Source organism: Phalacrocorax carbo, chromosome 19 (genome assembly GCF_963921805.1).
Source record: "Phalacrocorax carbo chromosome 19, bPhaCar2.1, whole genome shotgun sequence".
Classification (NCBI taxonomy): domain Eukaryota; kingdom Metazoa; phylum Chordata; class Aves; order Suliformes; family Phalacrocoracidae; genus Phalacrocorax; species Phalacrocorax carbo.
The window spans coordinates 8,221,434-8,236,109 of NC_087531.1; the positions used below are offsets into that span (position 1 = coordinate 8,221,434).

General features: G+C 47.2%; 1 protein-coding gene across 2 annotated transcripts in view; it reads left to right on the forward strand.

Moving 5' to 3' along the window:
* Positions 1 to 13,905, forward strand: part of LOC135316341 (single-stranded DNA-binding protein 2-like) — a 192,516-nt gene extending 178,611 nt beyond the window's left edge. For both annotated transcript variants that reach the window (XM_064469527.1, XM_064469528.1), the window contains one exon: positions 13,323 to 13,905. In XM_064469527.1, the coding sequence (XP_064325597.1) occupies positions 13,323 to 13,352 (30 nt within the window). In that variant the 3' untranslated portion in view covers positions 13,353 to 13,905. The remainder of the gene's footprint in view (positions 1 to 13,322) is intronic.
* The last annotated feature ends 771 nt before the right edge of the window (positions 13,906 to 14,676 follow it).

The window sequence follows — 14,676 nt, forward strand, 5'->3', positions numbered from 1 at the left end:
TCCATCCTCCCGCATCACCCACCAAGTGCACCCAGGTCCTCGAGCAAAAGCAATCCCACGAATGGGTTTGCCTTTGCCGGAGGCAGGAAGAACCCAGACTGTTTTGCCCAGCATACTTTTTGTGTGCACTACAGGGACTCTATCCCCTTCCACAGTATGTAGGATTTCTGACTGGGCAGGGCCAGCTCGGTTGGCAGATCCCCTCGTGTTGACTAACCACGTGGCTTTTGCTAAATGTGTATCCCAGTGCTTGAATGTTCCACCCCCCATTGCTCTCAGTGTAGTTTTTAACAGTCCATTGTACCGTTCAATTTTCCCAGAGGCTGGTGCGTGATAGGGGATGTGATACACCCACTCAATGCCATGCTCTTTGGCCCAGGTGTCTATGAGGCTATTTCGGAAATGAGTTCCGTTGTCTGACTCAATTCTCTCTGGGGTGCCATGTCGCCACAGGACTTGTTTCTCAAGACCCAGGATAGTGTTCCGGGCAGTGGAATGGGGGACGGGATATGTTTCCAGCCAGCCAGTCGTTGTTTCTACCATTGTAAGCACATGGCGCTTGCCTTGGCGGGTCTGTGGGAGTGTGATAGAGTCAATTTGCCAGGCCTCCCCATATTTATATTTCAGCCATCGTCCCCCATACCACAGAGGCTTTACCCGCTTCGCTTGCTTGACTGCAGCACATGTTTCACATTCGTGGATAACCTGTGCAATAATATCCATGGTCAAGTCCACCCCTCGATCACGAGCCCACCTGTATGTTGCATCTCTCCCTTGATGGCCTGAGGTGTCATGGGCCCACCGAGCTAGAAATAGTTCACCCTTATGCTGCCAGTCCAGATCCACCTCAGCCACTTCAATCTTGGCAGCCTGATCTACCTGCTGGTTGTTTCAATGTTCTTCAGTGGCTCGACTCTTGGGGACGTGAGCATCCACATGACGTACCTTTACAACCAGGTTCTCTACCCGGGCAGCAATATCTTGCCACAGTGCGGCAGCCCAGATGGGTTTGCCTCTGCGCTGCCAGTTGCTTTGCTTCCATTGCTGCAGCCAGCCCCACAAGGCATTTGCCACCATCCAGGAGTCAGTATAGAGATAGAGCACTGGCCACTTTTCCCGTTCAGCGATGTCTAAGGCCAGCTGGATGGCCTTTACCTCTGCAAACTGGCTCGATTCACCTTCTCCTTCAGCAGTTTCTGCTACTTGTCGTGTAGGACTCCATACAGCAGCCTTCCATCTCCGGTGCTTTCCCACAAGGCGACAGGACCCATCAGTGAACAGGGCATACTGCTTCTCATTTTCTGGCAGTTTGTTATACAGTGGGGCTTCTTCAGCACGTGTCACCTCCTCCTCTGGTGATAATCCAAAATCTTTGCCTTCTGGCCAGTCCATAATCACTTCCAAGATTCCTGGGCGACTGGGGTTTCCTACTCGACCCCCCTGGGTAATCAGTGCAACCCATTTATTCCACATAGCATCAGTTGCATGGTGTGTAGAGGGGATGTTTCCTTTGAACATCCAGCCCAGCACTGGCAGTCGGGGTGCCAGGAGCAACTGTGCTTCAGTACCAACCACTTCTGAAGCAGCTCAAAACCCTTCATATGCTGCCAATATCTCTGGTCCAGTTGGAGTATAGCGGGATTCGGACCCTCTGTATCCACGACTCCAAAACCCTAGGGGTCGACCCCGGGTCTCCCCATGTGCTTTCTGCCAGAGGCTCCAGGTAGGGCCATTCTCCCCGGCTGCAGTGTAGAGCACATTTTTTACATCTTGTCCTGCCCGGACTGGCCCAAGAGCTACTGCATGGACTATTTCTCATTTAATCTGTTCAAAGGCTTGTCATTGCTCAGGGCCCCATTTGAAATCATTCTTTTTCCGGGTCACTTGATAGAGAGGGCTTACGATCAGACTGTAATTGGGAATATGCATTCTCCAAAAACCCACAATGCCCAAGTAAGCTTGTGTTTCCTTTTTGCTGGTTGGTAGAGACATGGCTGCTATTTTGTTGATCACATCCATTGGAATATGACGACGACCATCTTGCCATTTGATTCCTAAGAACTGGATTTCTCGTGCAGGTCCCTTCACCTTACTTTGTTTTATGGCAAAACCAGCTTTCAGAAGGATTTGGACTATTTTCTCTCCTTTCTCAAAAACTTCTTCCGCTGTGCTGCCCCACACAATGATGTCATCAATGTACTGAAGGTGTTCAGGAGCTTCTCCCTGTTCCAGTACAGTCTGAATCAGTCCATGGCAAATGGTAGGACTGTGTTTCCACCCCTGGGGCAGTCGATTCCAGGTGTACTGGACGCCCCTCCATGTGAAAGCAAACTGTGGCCTGCACTCTGCTGCCAGAGGGATTGAGAAGAATGCATTAGCGATATCAATTGTGGCATACCACTTGGCTGCCTTGGACTCCAGTTCGTATTGAAGTTCTAGCATGTCTGGCACAGCAGCACTCAACGGTGGAGTGACTTCATTCAGGCCACGATAGTCTACTGTTAGCCTCCACTCTCCATTAGACTTCCAGACTGGCCATATGGGACTGTTAAAGGGTGAGTGAGTCTTACTGATGACTCCTTGGCTCCTCAGTTGGTGAATGAGTTTATGGATGGGGATCAGAGAGTCTCTGTTGGTACAATATTGCCGCCGGTGCACTGTTGTGGTGGCGATTGGCACCTGTTGTTCTTTGACCTTCAGCAACCCCACAATGGAAGGGTCCTTTGAGAGACCGGGCAAGGTAGACAGCTGTTCAGTTTCCTCCGTCTCCAAGGCAGCTACACCAAAAGCCCACTTGTAACCTTTTGGGTCCTTGAAATACCCTTTCCTGAGGTAGTCTATGCCAAGGATGCACGGAGCCTCTGGGCCAGTCACAGTGGGGTGCTTTTGCCACTCATTGCCAGTTAGGCTCACTTCGGCCTCCAATACAGTTAGCTCTTGGGATCCCCCTGTCACTCCAGCAATGCTGATGGGTTCTGCCCCTATATAGTTTGATGGCATTAAGGTGCACTGTGCGCCGGTGTCCACTAAAGCTTTATACTCCTGTGGGTCGGACGTGCCAGGCCATCGGATCCACACAGTCCAGTAAGCCCGGTTATCCCTTTCCTCCACCCGGCTGGAGGCAGGGCCCCTCTAGTCCTGATCATGGCAGTCACAACTCACTTCCTGTGAATGTGAATCAGGAGTCCCTCTATTACACTTAGAAATAAAATCTGCGCTTCTACTCCTCTGTCTGGGGACTTCTTCACTGGAAATTGGAGCAGCAGCTTTCCTGGAAGAGCCTCCCTGAGTGACTGTTCTTCCTTGCAGTTCATGCACTCGTGCCTGTAGGGTCGAGGTAGGCTTGCCATCCCACCTCATCATGTCCTCTCCGTGGTCACGCAGGTAGAACCATAGGGTGGCCCGTGGTGTGTATCCCCTTCTTTGAGCCAAAGGACGCTTATTCCTAACAGCTGAGACACTGCTCTGTCGAGGTGGGGAGTAGGACAGATCTTCTTTGAGTTGCTGGACCTCTTGGGATAGTTTCTCCACAGCAGAGACAAGCGAGGAAGAGATATTTGTGTCGTAATCTCGGAGTCTATCTATCACCTCTGCCACCGTTGGTGTCTCGTCATCTTTCCAGGACATCACTGCCAATGAGTTTGCATGCGAAGATGGTGCGCTCCGTACAAACTGCCGCCACATGGGTCGTGTGCACTCGGCTTCATCTGGATCTTTGGATGACCGTTGATCGTCCAGGTCACCATAAATCACGTCAAACACAGCTAATTCCCTTAGATACTGGATGCCTTTCTCCATAGTTGTCCATTTTCCTGGGTGATATGTAACATCTTCTTTAAAGGGATACCTTTCCTTCACTCCAGACAGGAGTCGACTCCAGAGGCTGAGGGCTTGTGTTTTTTTTCCTATTGCTTTGTCAACGCCCCCTTCCCCAGAAAGGGATCCCAATTGTTTGGCTTCTTTTCCCTCTAGTTCCAGGCTACTGGCCCCATTATCCCAGCATCAGAGCAGCCAGGTGACAATGTGCTCACCTGAATGACGGCTATAATCTTTTCGCATATCTCACAACTCGCTTAAGGACAGGGATCGGGTGGTCTCTATTTCATTTATTACTTCTCCCTCCTCTCCCCGCGATGGCCCTGGTTCTTCATCATCCCGTTCTAAACGAGTTGATGTCCGCTTCCAATATTTCGTCTTGTGTATGGGGGCAACTGATACTGGTACGGGTTTATTTTCTGACCTAGCTCCACTACTTGTTGTGGGGGTTTGAGTGGCTGCAGTGCCTGTTGTCAGGGCTGGATTGTCTACAGTGCCAGTCACTTTGCATTTCAATCCAGAGACATTCTCTTCCCCCTGGGGGCACTGAATACTGTTGAGCAGGGCTCGGTATGCATGGGCCAGACCCCAGCATGTTGCAGTTATCTCTGTCTCTCTGGAGTTCCCAGCGTAACAACAGACTTTCTCCAAATATTCTACTAGTTTTTTAGGATTCTGCACTTGTTCAGGGGTGAAACTCCAAAACACTGGGGGTGCCCACTGCCCTAGGTATTTGCCCATGCTATCCCACATGCCCTGCCACTCATAACTATCAAGCCTCGGGGCAGATTTCTGGGTGATATTCTTAAGTTGCTTAGTCAAAACCAAAACAACATGCCCAAAAACTAACAATAAGTGCACCTTAACCACCCAGGGATGTTCAAGATACAAAGACGTTGTTGTAACAAAGGCACAGACATCATAGAACAAAGTTGCAAAGGTATTATTCTGTATTTCCTCCATATAAAATCTCTCAGAGGAAGAGGTATAATTGCTAATTGCCTCAACAAGGTGGTATCCAAAGTACAGTAACGGTTTCAGCAAAAACCCCAAATGCCAGATAAAGCTGAAAACGAGTGTTTGTATAACAAATCTTATAGGCAAAGCATTACTAATCACAGCAGACTCAACAAACCAACACCGATTTTTAACACCAACTGCAGAAAGGACAACATGGTGCTGTGACCAGCAGCTGTTGTTATCTCCAATCCTTGAGCCCCACGTTGGGTGCCAAAAAGACTGTCGTGGTTTAGCGGCAGCTCAGCCCCACACAGTAGCTCGCTCACTCCCCACCGGTAGATGGGGGAGAGAATCAGAAGGGTAATGCTCGTGGGTTGGGATAAGAACAGTTTAATAATTAAAATTAAAAGAAAACAACAGTAGAAATGCAATGTAAAGGAGAACAACGAGAGGCGCAAAGCCCAGGGGGAGGGGGGGGGAAGGGAGGGGAGAGGGGGAACGAACCGCCGGAACAAACTGCCCGCGCCGCAGCCGCTCGTCGCCCGCCGACCCGACGCCGCGCCGCCTCCGCGCTGGCGCTGCACCTGCCCCCCCCCTCAATATATTGGTCATGGTGTCACATGGTATGGAATGAACCTGCCATTGGCCAGTCGGGGTCAGCCGTCCCCACCATGGCCCTGCCCCTCCCAGCCCCGCCCGCCACGCGGCAGAGCGCGGGAAGCTGGAAAGGTAGCCCACCCCCACAGTGAGGAGAATTAACCCCTTCTCAGCCAAAACCAGCACAGCCCTAAAGCAGACAAACCATCAGAGACATGATATGGGACAAAATGGTTTTTACCCAAGTGGTCCATTCTATGCAGTTTATATGACAGTGAAGACCCATCCAAAGTGCTTTTTCTGAATATGTTTTAAAACTTAGAAATGGCCACCTCAAAAATTTAGGTTTGGTAGGGTTTTTTAATTGCATATTTGTTTTTGCCAAGGCAAATTAATATCTTTCTGTTTCTCGTATCAGTTTTCATAACACTAATATTTCTTGCATTTGAACATACTTATAATGTACTTAGAAGATTTTAGGCCAATCAAGTATTTCTGCAGCCTGTAAGTTTCAATTGAAATACAAATTAAAATAAGCATATAAATGTGCATTTGTATTAGGCATTGTGGTGTCCCATTGTTTCTTTGTAATGAAGTATTGCTAATTTGAGGGCAGCTATAGCTTGTATTAGGGCTGAAGTTCAATTTGTGTTACAATAATAATGTAACATGGTGACTGAATTTTCAGTTTACATAAAGAATAATAACCACTGATACTTGATTCAGCTTGCCTCATGTCGTGGTTCAGCCTCAGCTGGCAACTGAACACCACGCAGCCGCTCGCTCACTCCCCCCCCCACCCCTGTGGGATGGGGAAGAGAATCGGATGAGCAAAAGAACTTGTGGGTTGAGATAAGCACAGTTTAATGATTACAATAAAATGTTAATAATAGTAACAATGATTATGATAATAATGACAATAATGTTAATATAATAAAATGGAAAAGGAAGGGAAAGGGAAATAAAAAGGGAAAAAAACACGGAAACACAAATGATACAACCGCTCACCACCTGCCGACCAACGCTGCCCGTCCCCGAGCTGCGATTGCTTCCTCCCTCCCCCGGCCAGCTCCTCCCAGTTAACATACTGGGCATGACATTACATGATATGGAATATCCCTTTGGTCAGTTTGAATCTGCTCTCTTAGCTGTGCCCCCTCCCCTCCCGGCTTCTTGTGCACCCAGCAGAGCATGGGAAGCTAGAAATGTCCTTGACTAGTACAAGCTGTCATGGTTTCAGCTGGGATAGAGTTAATTTTCTTCACTCTAGCTGGTATAGTGCTGTGCTTTGAAATTAGCATGGAAAAAACCTGTTGAGATAACACACAGATGTTTAGGCTGTTGCTGGGCAGCGCTTATACTAGTGGTGTTCAGTTGCCAGCTGAGGCTGAACCACGACAGTCTATTTTTGGCGCCCAACGTGGGGCTCGAAGGGTTTGAGATAATAACAGTTGCTGGTCACAGCATTGATTCATCTGCTCGCAGTATTAGTTTGTCCAGTCTTTACCATGCTGATTGTAAAGTACATGTTAAAACTTGCTGTTGGTTTTGTCAGTTGGCTGTGCTCTGCAGTGATTAGAGATATTTTGCCTAGGAGACTTGTTATTAAAACACTGGCCTTGACTGTTATCGGTTATTTAGGTTTTGCATGGAAGCCGTTACTGTACTACAGCTACCACCTCATGGAGGCAATTAGCAATTATACCTCCTCCTCTGAGGAGTTTTTTATGGAGGAAATACAGAATGGTACCGTAGCTACTATTTTATGTAATGTCTCCTCCCTCATTACAACAACTTTTCAGTATCTTGAACATCCTTGTGTAGTTAAGATACATCTGTTGATATTGCTTTGGCAGACGGTTTCAGATCTGTCTAAGGTTAGTAAGCAAGTTAAGAATATAATCCAGAGATCTGTCCCAAGGCTCGATAGCTATGCGTGGCAGGGTATGTGGGAAAGTATGGGCAAATGCCTAAGACGGTGGGCACCCCCTGTGGTGTGGGACTTCACCCCTGAACAAGTGCAGAATCCTGAAAAATTAGTAGAACATTTGGAGGAAGTATGTTGTCACCCTGGCAATTCCAGAGAGATACAGATCACTGCCATGTGCTGGGGTCTGGCTTATGCCTATCGAGCCCTATTTAACACTATTCAGTACCCCCAAGGGAAAGAGAAGGGAGCTACTCCAACCCCCGTGACAAGCACTGTGGCCACCCAAACCCCCACGACAGACACTGCAGCTACTCCAACCCCAGTGACAAGCACTGCGGCCACCCAACCCCCTACGACAGATACTGCAGCTACTCCAACCCCAGCGACAAGCACTGCGGCCACCCAACCCACCGCAACAGATACTGCAGCTACTCCAACCCCAGTGACAAGCACTGCGGCCACCCAACCCGCCGCAACAGATACTGCAGCTACTCCAACCCCAGTGACAAGCACTGTGGCCACCCAACATGCCACGACGGATACTGCAGCTGCTCTAACCCTGGTGACGAGCACGGCGGCCACTCAAACCCCCACGACAGGCACTGCAGCTACTCAAACCCCAGTGCCAAGCGTTGCAGCTAAACCAGAGGACCAACCTGTGCCAGTATCAGTCGCCCCTATACGCAAGAAGAAATCATGGAAGAGAAGGTCAACTCGTTTAGAAAGAGATTACGAGGAACCAGGGCCATCACGAGAAGAGGAGGAGGAGGAACCATGTGTACAAGAAATGGAAACTACCCGATCTCTATCCTTGAGTGAGTTGCGGGATATACGGAAAGATTTCGGGCGTCATTCAGGTGAGCACGTTATCACCTGGCTGCTCCGATGCTGGGATAATGGGGCCAGTAGTTTGGAATTAGAGGGGAAGGAAGCCAAACAACTGGGATCCCTCTCTAGGGAAGGGGGCATTGATAAAGCAATTGGAAAAGGAACACAAGCCCTCAGCCTCTGGAGGCGGCTCCTGGCCGCGGTGAGAGAGAGGTATCCCTTCAAAGAAGATATTGTATTTCGCCTAGGAAAATGGATGACCATGGAGAAAGGCATTCAGCATCTAAGGGAATTAGCCGTGCTTGAGGTGGTTTATGGTGACCTGGACGATCAACGGTCCTCCAAAGATCCAGATGAAGCTGAGTGCACACAACCCATATGGTGGAAGTTTGTACGGAGCGCACCATCCTCGTATGCAAACTCATTGGCAGTGATGTCCTGGAAAGATGACGAGACACCAACGGTGGCTGAGTTGATTGATAGACTCCGGGAATATGAAGCAAATCTCTCTTCCTCGCTCGTCTCTGCTGTTGAGAAACTGTCCTGAGAGTTCCAGCAACTCAAAGAAGATATGTCCTACTCCCCACCAGTACGGACCAGTATCTCAGATATTAGGAGTAATCGTCCCTTGGCTCAAGAGAAGGGATACACACGATGGGGCACCCTATGGTTTTACCTGCGTGATCACGGAGAGGACATGAAGAAGTGGGATGGAAAACCTACCTCAGCCTTAGAGGCACGGGTACGTGAGCTGCAAGGGAGAACAATTACTCAGGGGAGTTTCTCCAGGAGAGCTGCTGCCCCAGTTTCCCGTAAGCAATTCTCCAGACAGAGGAGCAGAAGTGCTGATGGCCTGACTGATCTTAACAGAGACACCCGTGATTCATATTTACCGGAAGTGAGTGATGAATACTATGATCAAGACTAGAGGGGCCCTGCGTCCAGCCAGGTGGAGGAAAGGGATAACCGGGTTTACTGGACTGTGTGGATCCGATGGCCTGGCACATCTGACCCACAGGAATATAGAGCTTTAGTTGACACTGGCGCACAGTGTACCTTAATGCCATCAAACTATATAGGGGCAGAACCCATCAGCATTGCTGGAGTGACAGGGGGATCCCAAGAGCTAACTGTATTGGAGGCCGAAGTGAGCCTCGCTGGGAATGAGTGGCAAAAGCACCCTATTGTGACTGGCCCAGAGGCTCTGTGCATCCTTGGCATAGACTATCTCAGGAGAGGGTATTTCAAGGACCCAAAAGGTTACAAGTGGGCTTTTGGTGTAGCCGCCTTGGAGACGGCAGAAATTAAACAGCTGTCTACCTTGCCCGGTCTCTCGAAGGACCCTTCTGTTGTGGGGTTGCTGAAGGTCAAAGAACAACAGGTGCCAATCGCCACCACAACAGTGCACCGGCGGCAATATTGCACCAACAGAGACTCTCTGATCCCCATCCACGGGCTCATTCGTCGACTGGAGAGCCAAGGAGTCATCAGTAAAACCCACTCACCCTTTAACAGTCCCATATGACCAGTCCGGAAGTCTAATGGAGAGTGGAGGCTAACAGTAGACTACTGTGGCCTGAACGAAGTCACTCCACCGTTGAGTGCTGCTGTGCCAGACATGCTAGAACTTCAATACGAACTGGAGTCCAAGGCAGCCAAGTGGTATGCCACAATTGATATTGCTAATGCATTCTTCTCAATCCCTCTGGCAGCAGAGTGCAGGCCACAGTTTGCTTTTACTTGGAGGGGGGTCCAGTACACCTGGAATCGACTGCCCCAGGGGTGGAAACACAGCCCTACCATTTGCCATGGACTGATCCATAATGCTCTGGAACAAGGTGGAGCTCCCGATCACCTACAATACATTGATGACATCATTGTGTGGGGCAATACAGCAGAAGAAGTTTTTGAGAAAGGAAAGGAAATAGTCCAAATCCTTCTGAAAGCTGGTTTCGCCATAAAACAAAGTAAAGTTAAGGGACCTGCACGAGAAATCCAGTTCTTGGGAATAAAATGGCAAGATGGTCGTTGTCAGATCCCCATGGATGTGATCAACAAAATAACAGCCATGTCTCCACCAACCAGCAAAAAGGAAACACAAGCTTTCTTGGGCATTGTGGGTTTTTGGAGAATGCATATTCCAAATTACAGTCTGATCGTAAGCCCTCTCTATCAAGTGACCCGGAAAAAGAATGATTTCAAATGGGGCCCTGAACAACAACAAGCCTTTGAACAGATTAAACGAGAAATAGTTCATGCAGTAGCTCTTGGGCCAGTCCGGGCAGGACAAGATATAAAAAATGTGCTCTACACTGCAGCCGGGGAGAATGGCCCTACCTGGAGCCTCTGGCAGAAAGCACATGGGGAGACCCGGGGTCGACCCCTAGGGTTTTGGAGTCGTGGATACAGAGGGTCCGAAGCCCGCTATACTCCAACTGAAAAAGAGATATTGGCAGCATATGAAGGGGTCCGAGCTGCTTCAGAAGTGGTTGGTACTGAGGCACAGTTGCTCCTGGCACCCCGACTGCCAGTGCTGGGCTGGATGTTCAGAGGGAACATCCCCTCCACACACCATGCAACTGATGCTACGTGGAATAAATGGGTTGCACTGATTACCCAGCGGGCTCGAGTAGGAAACCCCAGTCGCCCAGGAATCTTGGAAGTGATTATGGACTGGCCAGAAGGCAAAGACTTTGGAATATCACCAGAGGAGGAGGTGACATGTGCTGAAGAAGCCCCACTGTATAACAAACTGCCAGAAAAGGAGAAGCAGTATGCCCTGTTTACTGATGGGTCCTGTCGCCTTGTGGGAAAGCACTGGAGATGGAAGGCTGCTGTATGGAGTCCTACACGACAAGTAGCAGAAACTGCTGAAGGAGAAGGTGAATCGAACCAATTTGCAGAAGTAAAGGCCATCCAGCTGACCTTAGACATCACTGAACGGGAAAAGTGGCCAGTGCTCTGTCTCTATACTGACTCCTGGATGGTGGCAAATGCCTTGTGGGGCTGGCTGCAGCAGTGGAAGCAAAGCAACTGGCAGCACAGAGGCAAACCCATCTGGGGTGCCGCATTGTGGCAAGATATTGCTGCCCGAGTAGAGAACCTGGTTGTAAAGGTACGGCATGTGGATGCTCACGTCCCCAAGAGTCGAGCCACTGAAGAACATTGAAACAACCAGCAGGTAGATCAGGCTGCCAAGATTGAAGTGGCTGAGGTGGATCTGGACTGGCAGCATAAGGGTGAACTATTTCTAGCTCGGTGGGCCCATGACACCTCAGGCCATCAAGGGAGAGATGCTACATACAGGTGGGCTCGTGATCGAGGGGTGGACTTGACCATGGATATTATTGCGCAGGTTATCCACGAATGTGAAACATGCGCTGCAATCAAGCAAGCGAAGCAGGTAAAGCCTCTGTGGTATGGGGGACGATGGCTGAAATATAAATATGGGGAGGCCTGGCAAATTGACTCTATCACACTCCCACAGACCCGCCAAGGCAAGCGCCATGTTCTCACCATGGTAGAAGCAACCACCGGCTGGCTGGAAACATATCCCGTCCCCCATTCCACTGCCCAGAACACTATCCTGGGTCTTGAAAAACAAGTCCTGTGGCGACATGGCACCCCAGAGAGAATTGAGTCAGACAAGGGGACTCATTTCCGAAATAACCTCATGGACACCTGGGCCAAAGAGCATGGCATTGAGTGGGTGTATCACATCCCCTATCACGCACCAGCCTCTGGGAAAATCGAAAGATTCAATGGACTATTAAAGATGACACTGAGAGCAATGGGGGGTGTAACATTTAAACACTGGGATACACATTTAGCAAAAGCCACGTGGTTAGTCAACATGAGGGGATCTGCCAATCGAGCTTGCCCTGCCCAATCAGAATCCTTACGTACTGTGGAAGGGGATAGAGTCCCTGTAGTGCACATAAAAAATATGCTGGGCAAAACAGTCTGGGTTATTCCTGCTTTCAGCAGAGGCAAACCCATTCGTGGGATTGCGTTTGCTCGAGGACCTGGGTGCACTTGGTGGGTGATGCGGGAGGATGGAGGAGTCCGGTGTGTACCTCAGGGGGATTTAATTTTGGGTGAAAACAGCCAATGAACTGAATAATATGCTGTTAATTGCTATATGATGTTGTATGTCATCACTACTATGGTTGCATCAATGGAATGTTATCATGGTGGGAATCTCCCAATTAATAATAATAGCAAATGAACTTTCAATGGAACCGAGCAAAGTGCAGCAGTGAGAGAACAAGAACTACCAGTGCAGCGGTGATGGAACAAGGACTGACATGCAACAATCTGACCCCACGCACACCGCCTCTCTGAAGGACCCTTACAAGAGATGAAATCCAAAGTCATGGACTAAATGAACTCAATGGACATTTCACAGGCATTCTACAGGGGTGTTCCATAGACTAGTGGAATGATAAATGAAAATCTGTATGTATATATATATATTGTTAAAGGATGAGAAGATGGATAGGAATTATTGAATTTGTACTGAATAGTATGGGACCTGAGCATGATGTCAATGATATGGAATAAGGGGTGGATACCCCCACAACAGAATACTACCCAGCAACAGCCCAAAACATCTGTGTGTTATCTCAACAGGGTTTTTTTTCCATGCTAATTTCAAAGCACAGCACTATACCAGCTAGAGTGAAGAAAATTAACTCTATCCCAGCTAAAACCATGACACCTCATAAAATCATAATACAGGATTTTAAAATAAGCCAAAAACCTAGTTTAAGTCCATTCAGATGTATCTTCACCTTTTTCCCATCAAGTAGTAAAAAGCCCTTCAAAATAGTTATGTGGTTCAGTGATCAAAAAAGTAGCTGCTCTGCTATCTTGCCCAACTAAATCCCTCCAGTAGCCAACACTGACCAGTAAAAGGCAGGAAAAGCATCAGTGAAATATTGATTCATCACACTACCCAGGTAGCAGTCCCCAACACTGAAATTGACAAGTGAATTGATTTCATCAGCAATCGCTTTATTTTTACACAATATACCACAAAATGAACTACAGCATTAGCATGTGCTATAGTACAAATTTAGGAGAAAATTCAAATAGCATGTTGACATTTAAACTCACTTCCTTTGTCCAAAAGTGGGTTTAGTTACCTGGGAAAGAACTGTTGTTAAAATGTGGATTCTTCTTTTTTCAGTACTCCCCTAGCATGACAATGAGCGTGTGATCTGCTACCAAGTCACCTCATGAAGACCACAGTGAGTTGGCTCTCTCCAAAGAGCTACTACAGAAGAAAATTATTTGTCCCAGTGCATAGTTTAACAAAAGGATCTCAGACACAATCAGAACCACCATTTTTTTCTACCATCTCCCCAGTTTTGTCAAGAAATTGGGTCCCAAACATGATTGAGACAACAGTAGAGTGGCATAACAGAATTGCCCAAGATGGAACATTTATCTATGTAAATATATGGGTTAATGTATTTGTATATATGTGTGTGAGAGATACAGAAATGCACACATACATATATAAACCTGCAAGACATTGTAAAATATTGTCACATGACATCTTAAGTAGAAATGAGGAGTAGGGACTTTTATTCCATCTTTTTTTTTATTACTACATTTTAGTTATTAAAGTTTGCTTTCCTTCTTCCCTCCTGAACTGTTTTATGTTGCATATATCACTGCTTTATAAGTTATTTTTAAGGTGAACTCAAATGATAAATTCTTCTGATTTTGTAAATGTCTGCCATAGGAATAAAATTGCTTATAAGAGCTTTCATTAATTTGTGTTTGATACCAGTTACCCTGTGAATCACAAACTGTACTATCTTAAGGAATAGGAGAAAGCATAATTTTTGGAGGAATTTAATAATTTTCACCTAGTTTGGTTTTTTTTATATACTTTGCCTTTAAAAAAAGAAGCACTGAAAGTTATTCCTTAATTGAAGCCTAATATCTGCAATATCTATTTTAAATGGAAGCCTGAATTTGATACAAGCTTCTCAGTTTATATAGAGTACTATAAGTTTATTGTGAGTTCCAATTGCTATAGAATCTAGCAATAAAGTATCAGGGCTTCTTCTGCTCTTGGAAATTAGTTTTCTGTTTAGCATGATCTTCCATGGGGTTGGTAGTGGAAATACAGTAGAGTCCTTATTACTGAAATATTTTCTGACAATTTACCATTATGTTTCCCCTTTTCAATGATTCTCAACTGAATCGTAACAATCCATAAGCCTGATTAGAAACAGCATCTCCCAAGCCCATTCAGAAAATCAGATCACCCTGGTACTTCAATATGCATTTTTTACTAGGTTTATCAAGCTGAAACTCCCTACCCCCACAACTTTCCAGTAAGCAGCCATTTTTGTGAACCAAAATGATTGGGTAAACTTTTTATGACTACTAGCCTTGTGAGGGTCCTATCTTTTGCTATAAACATAAGAGGAACAAAGGTCTGAGCCATTTCATAAAGAGGTTGGCGTATTGAACATGAAAGCTTGGGATAGAATGAAGAAAAGGTATATGGCCTTAAAGGAAAAGCT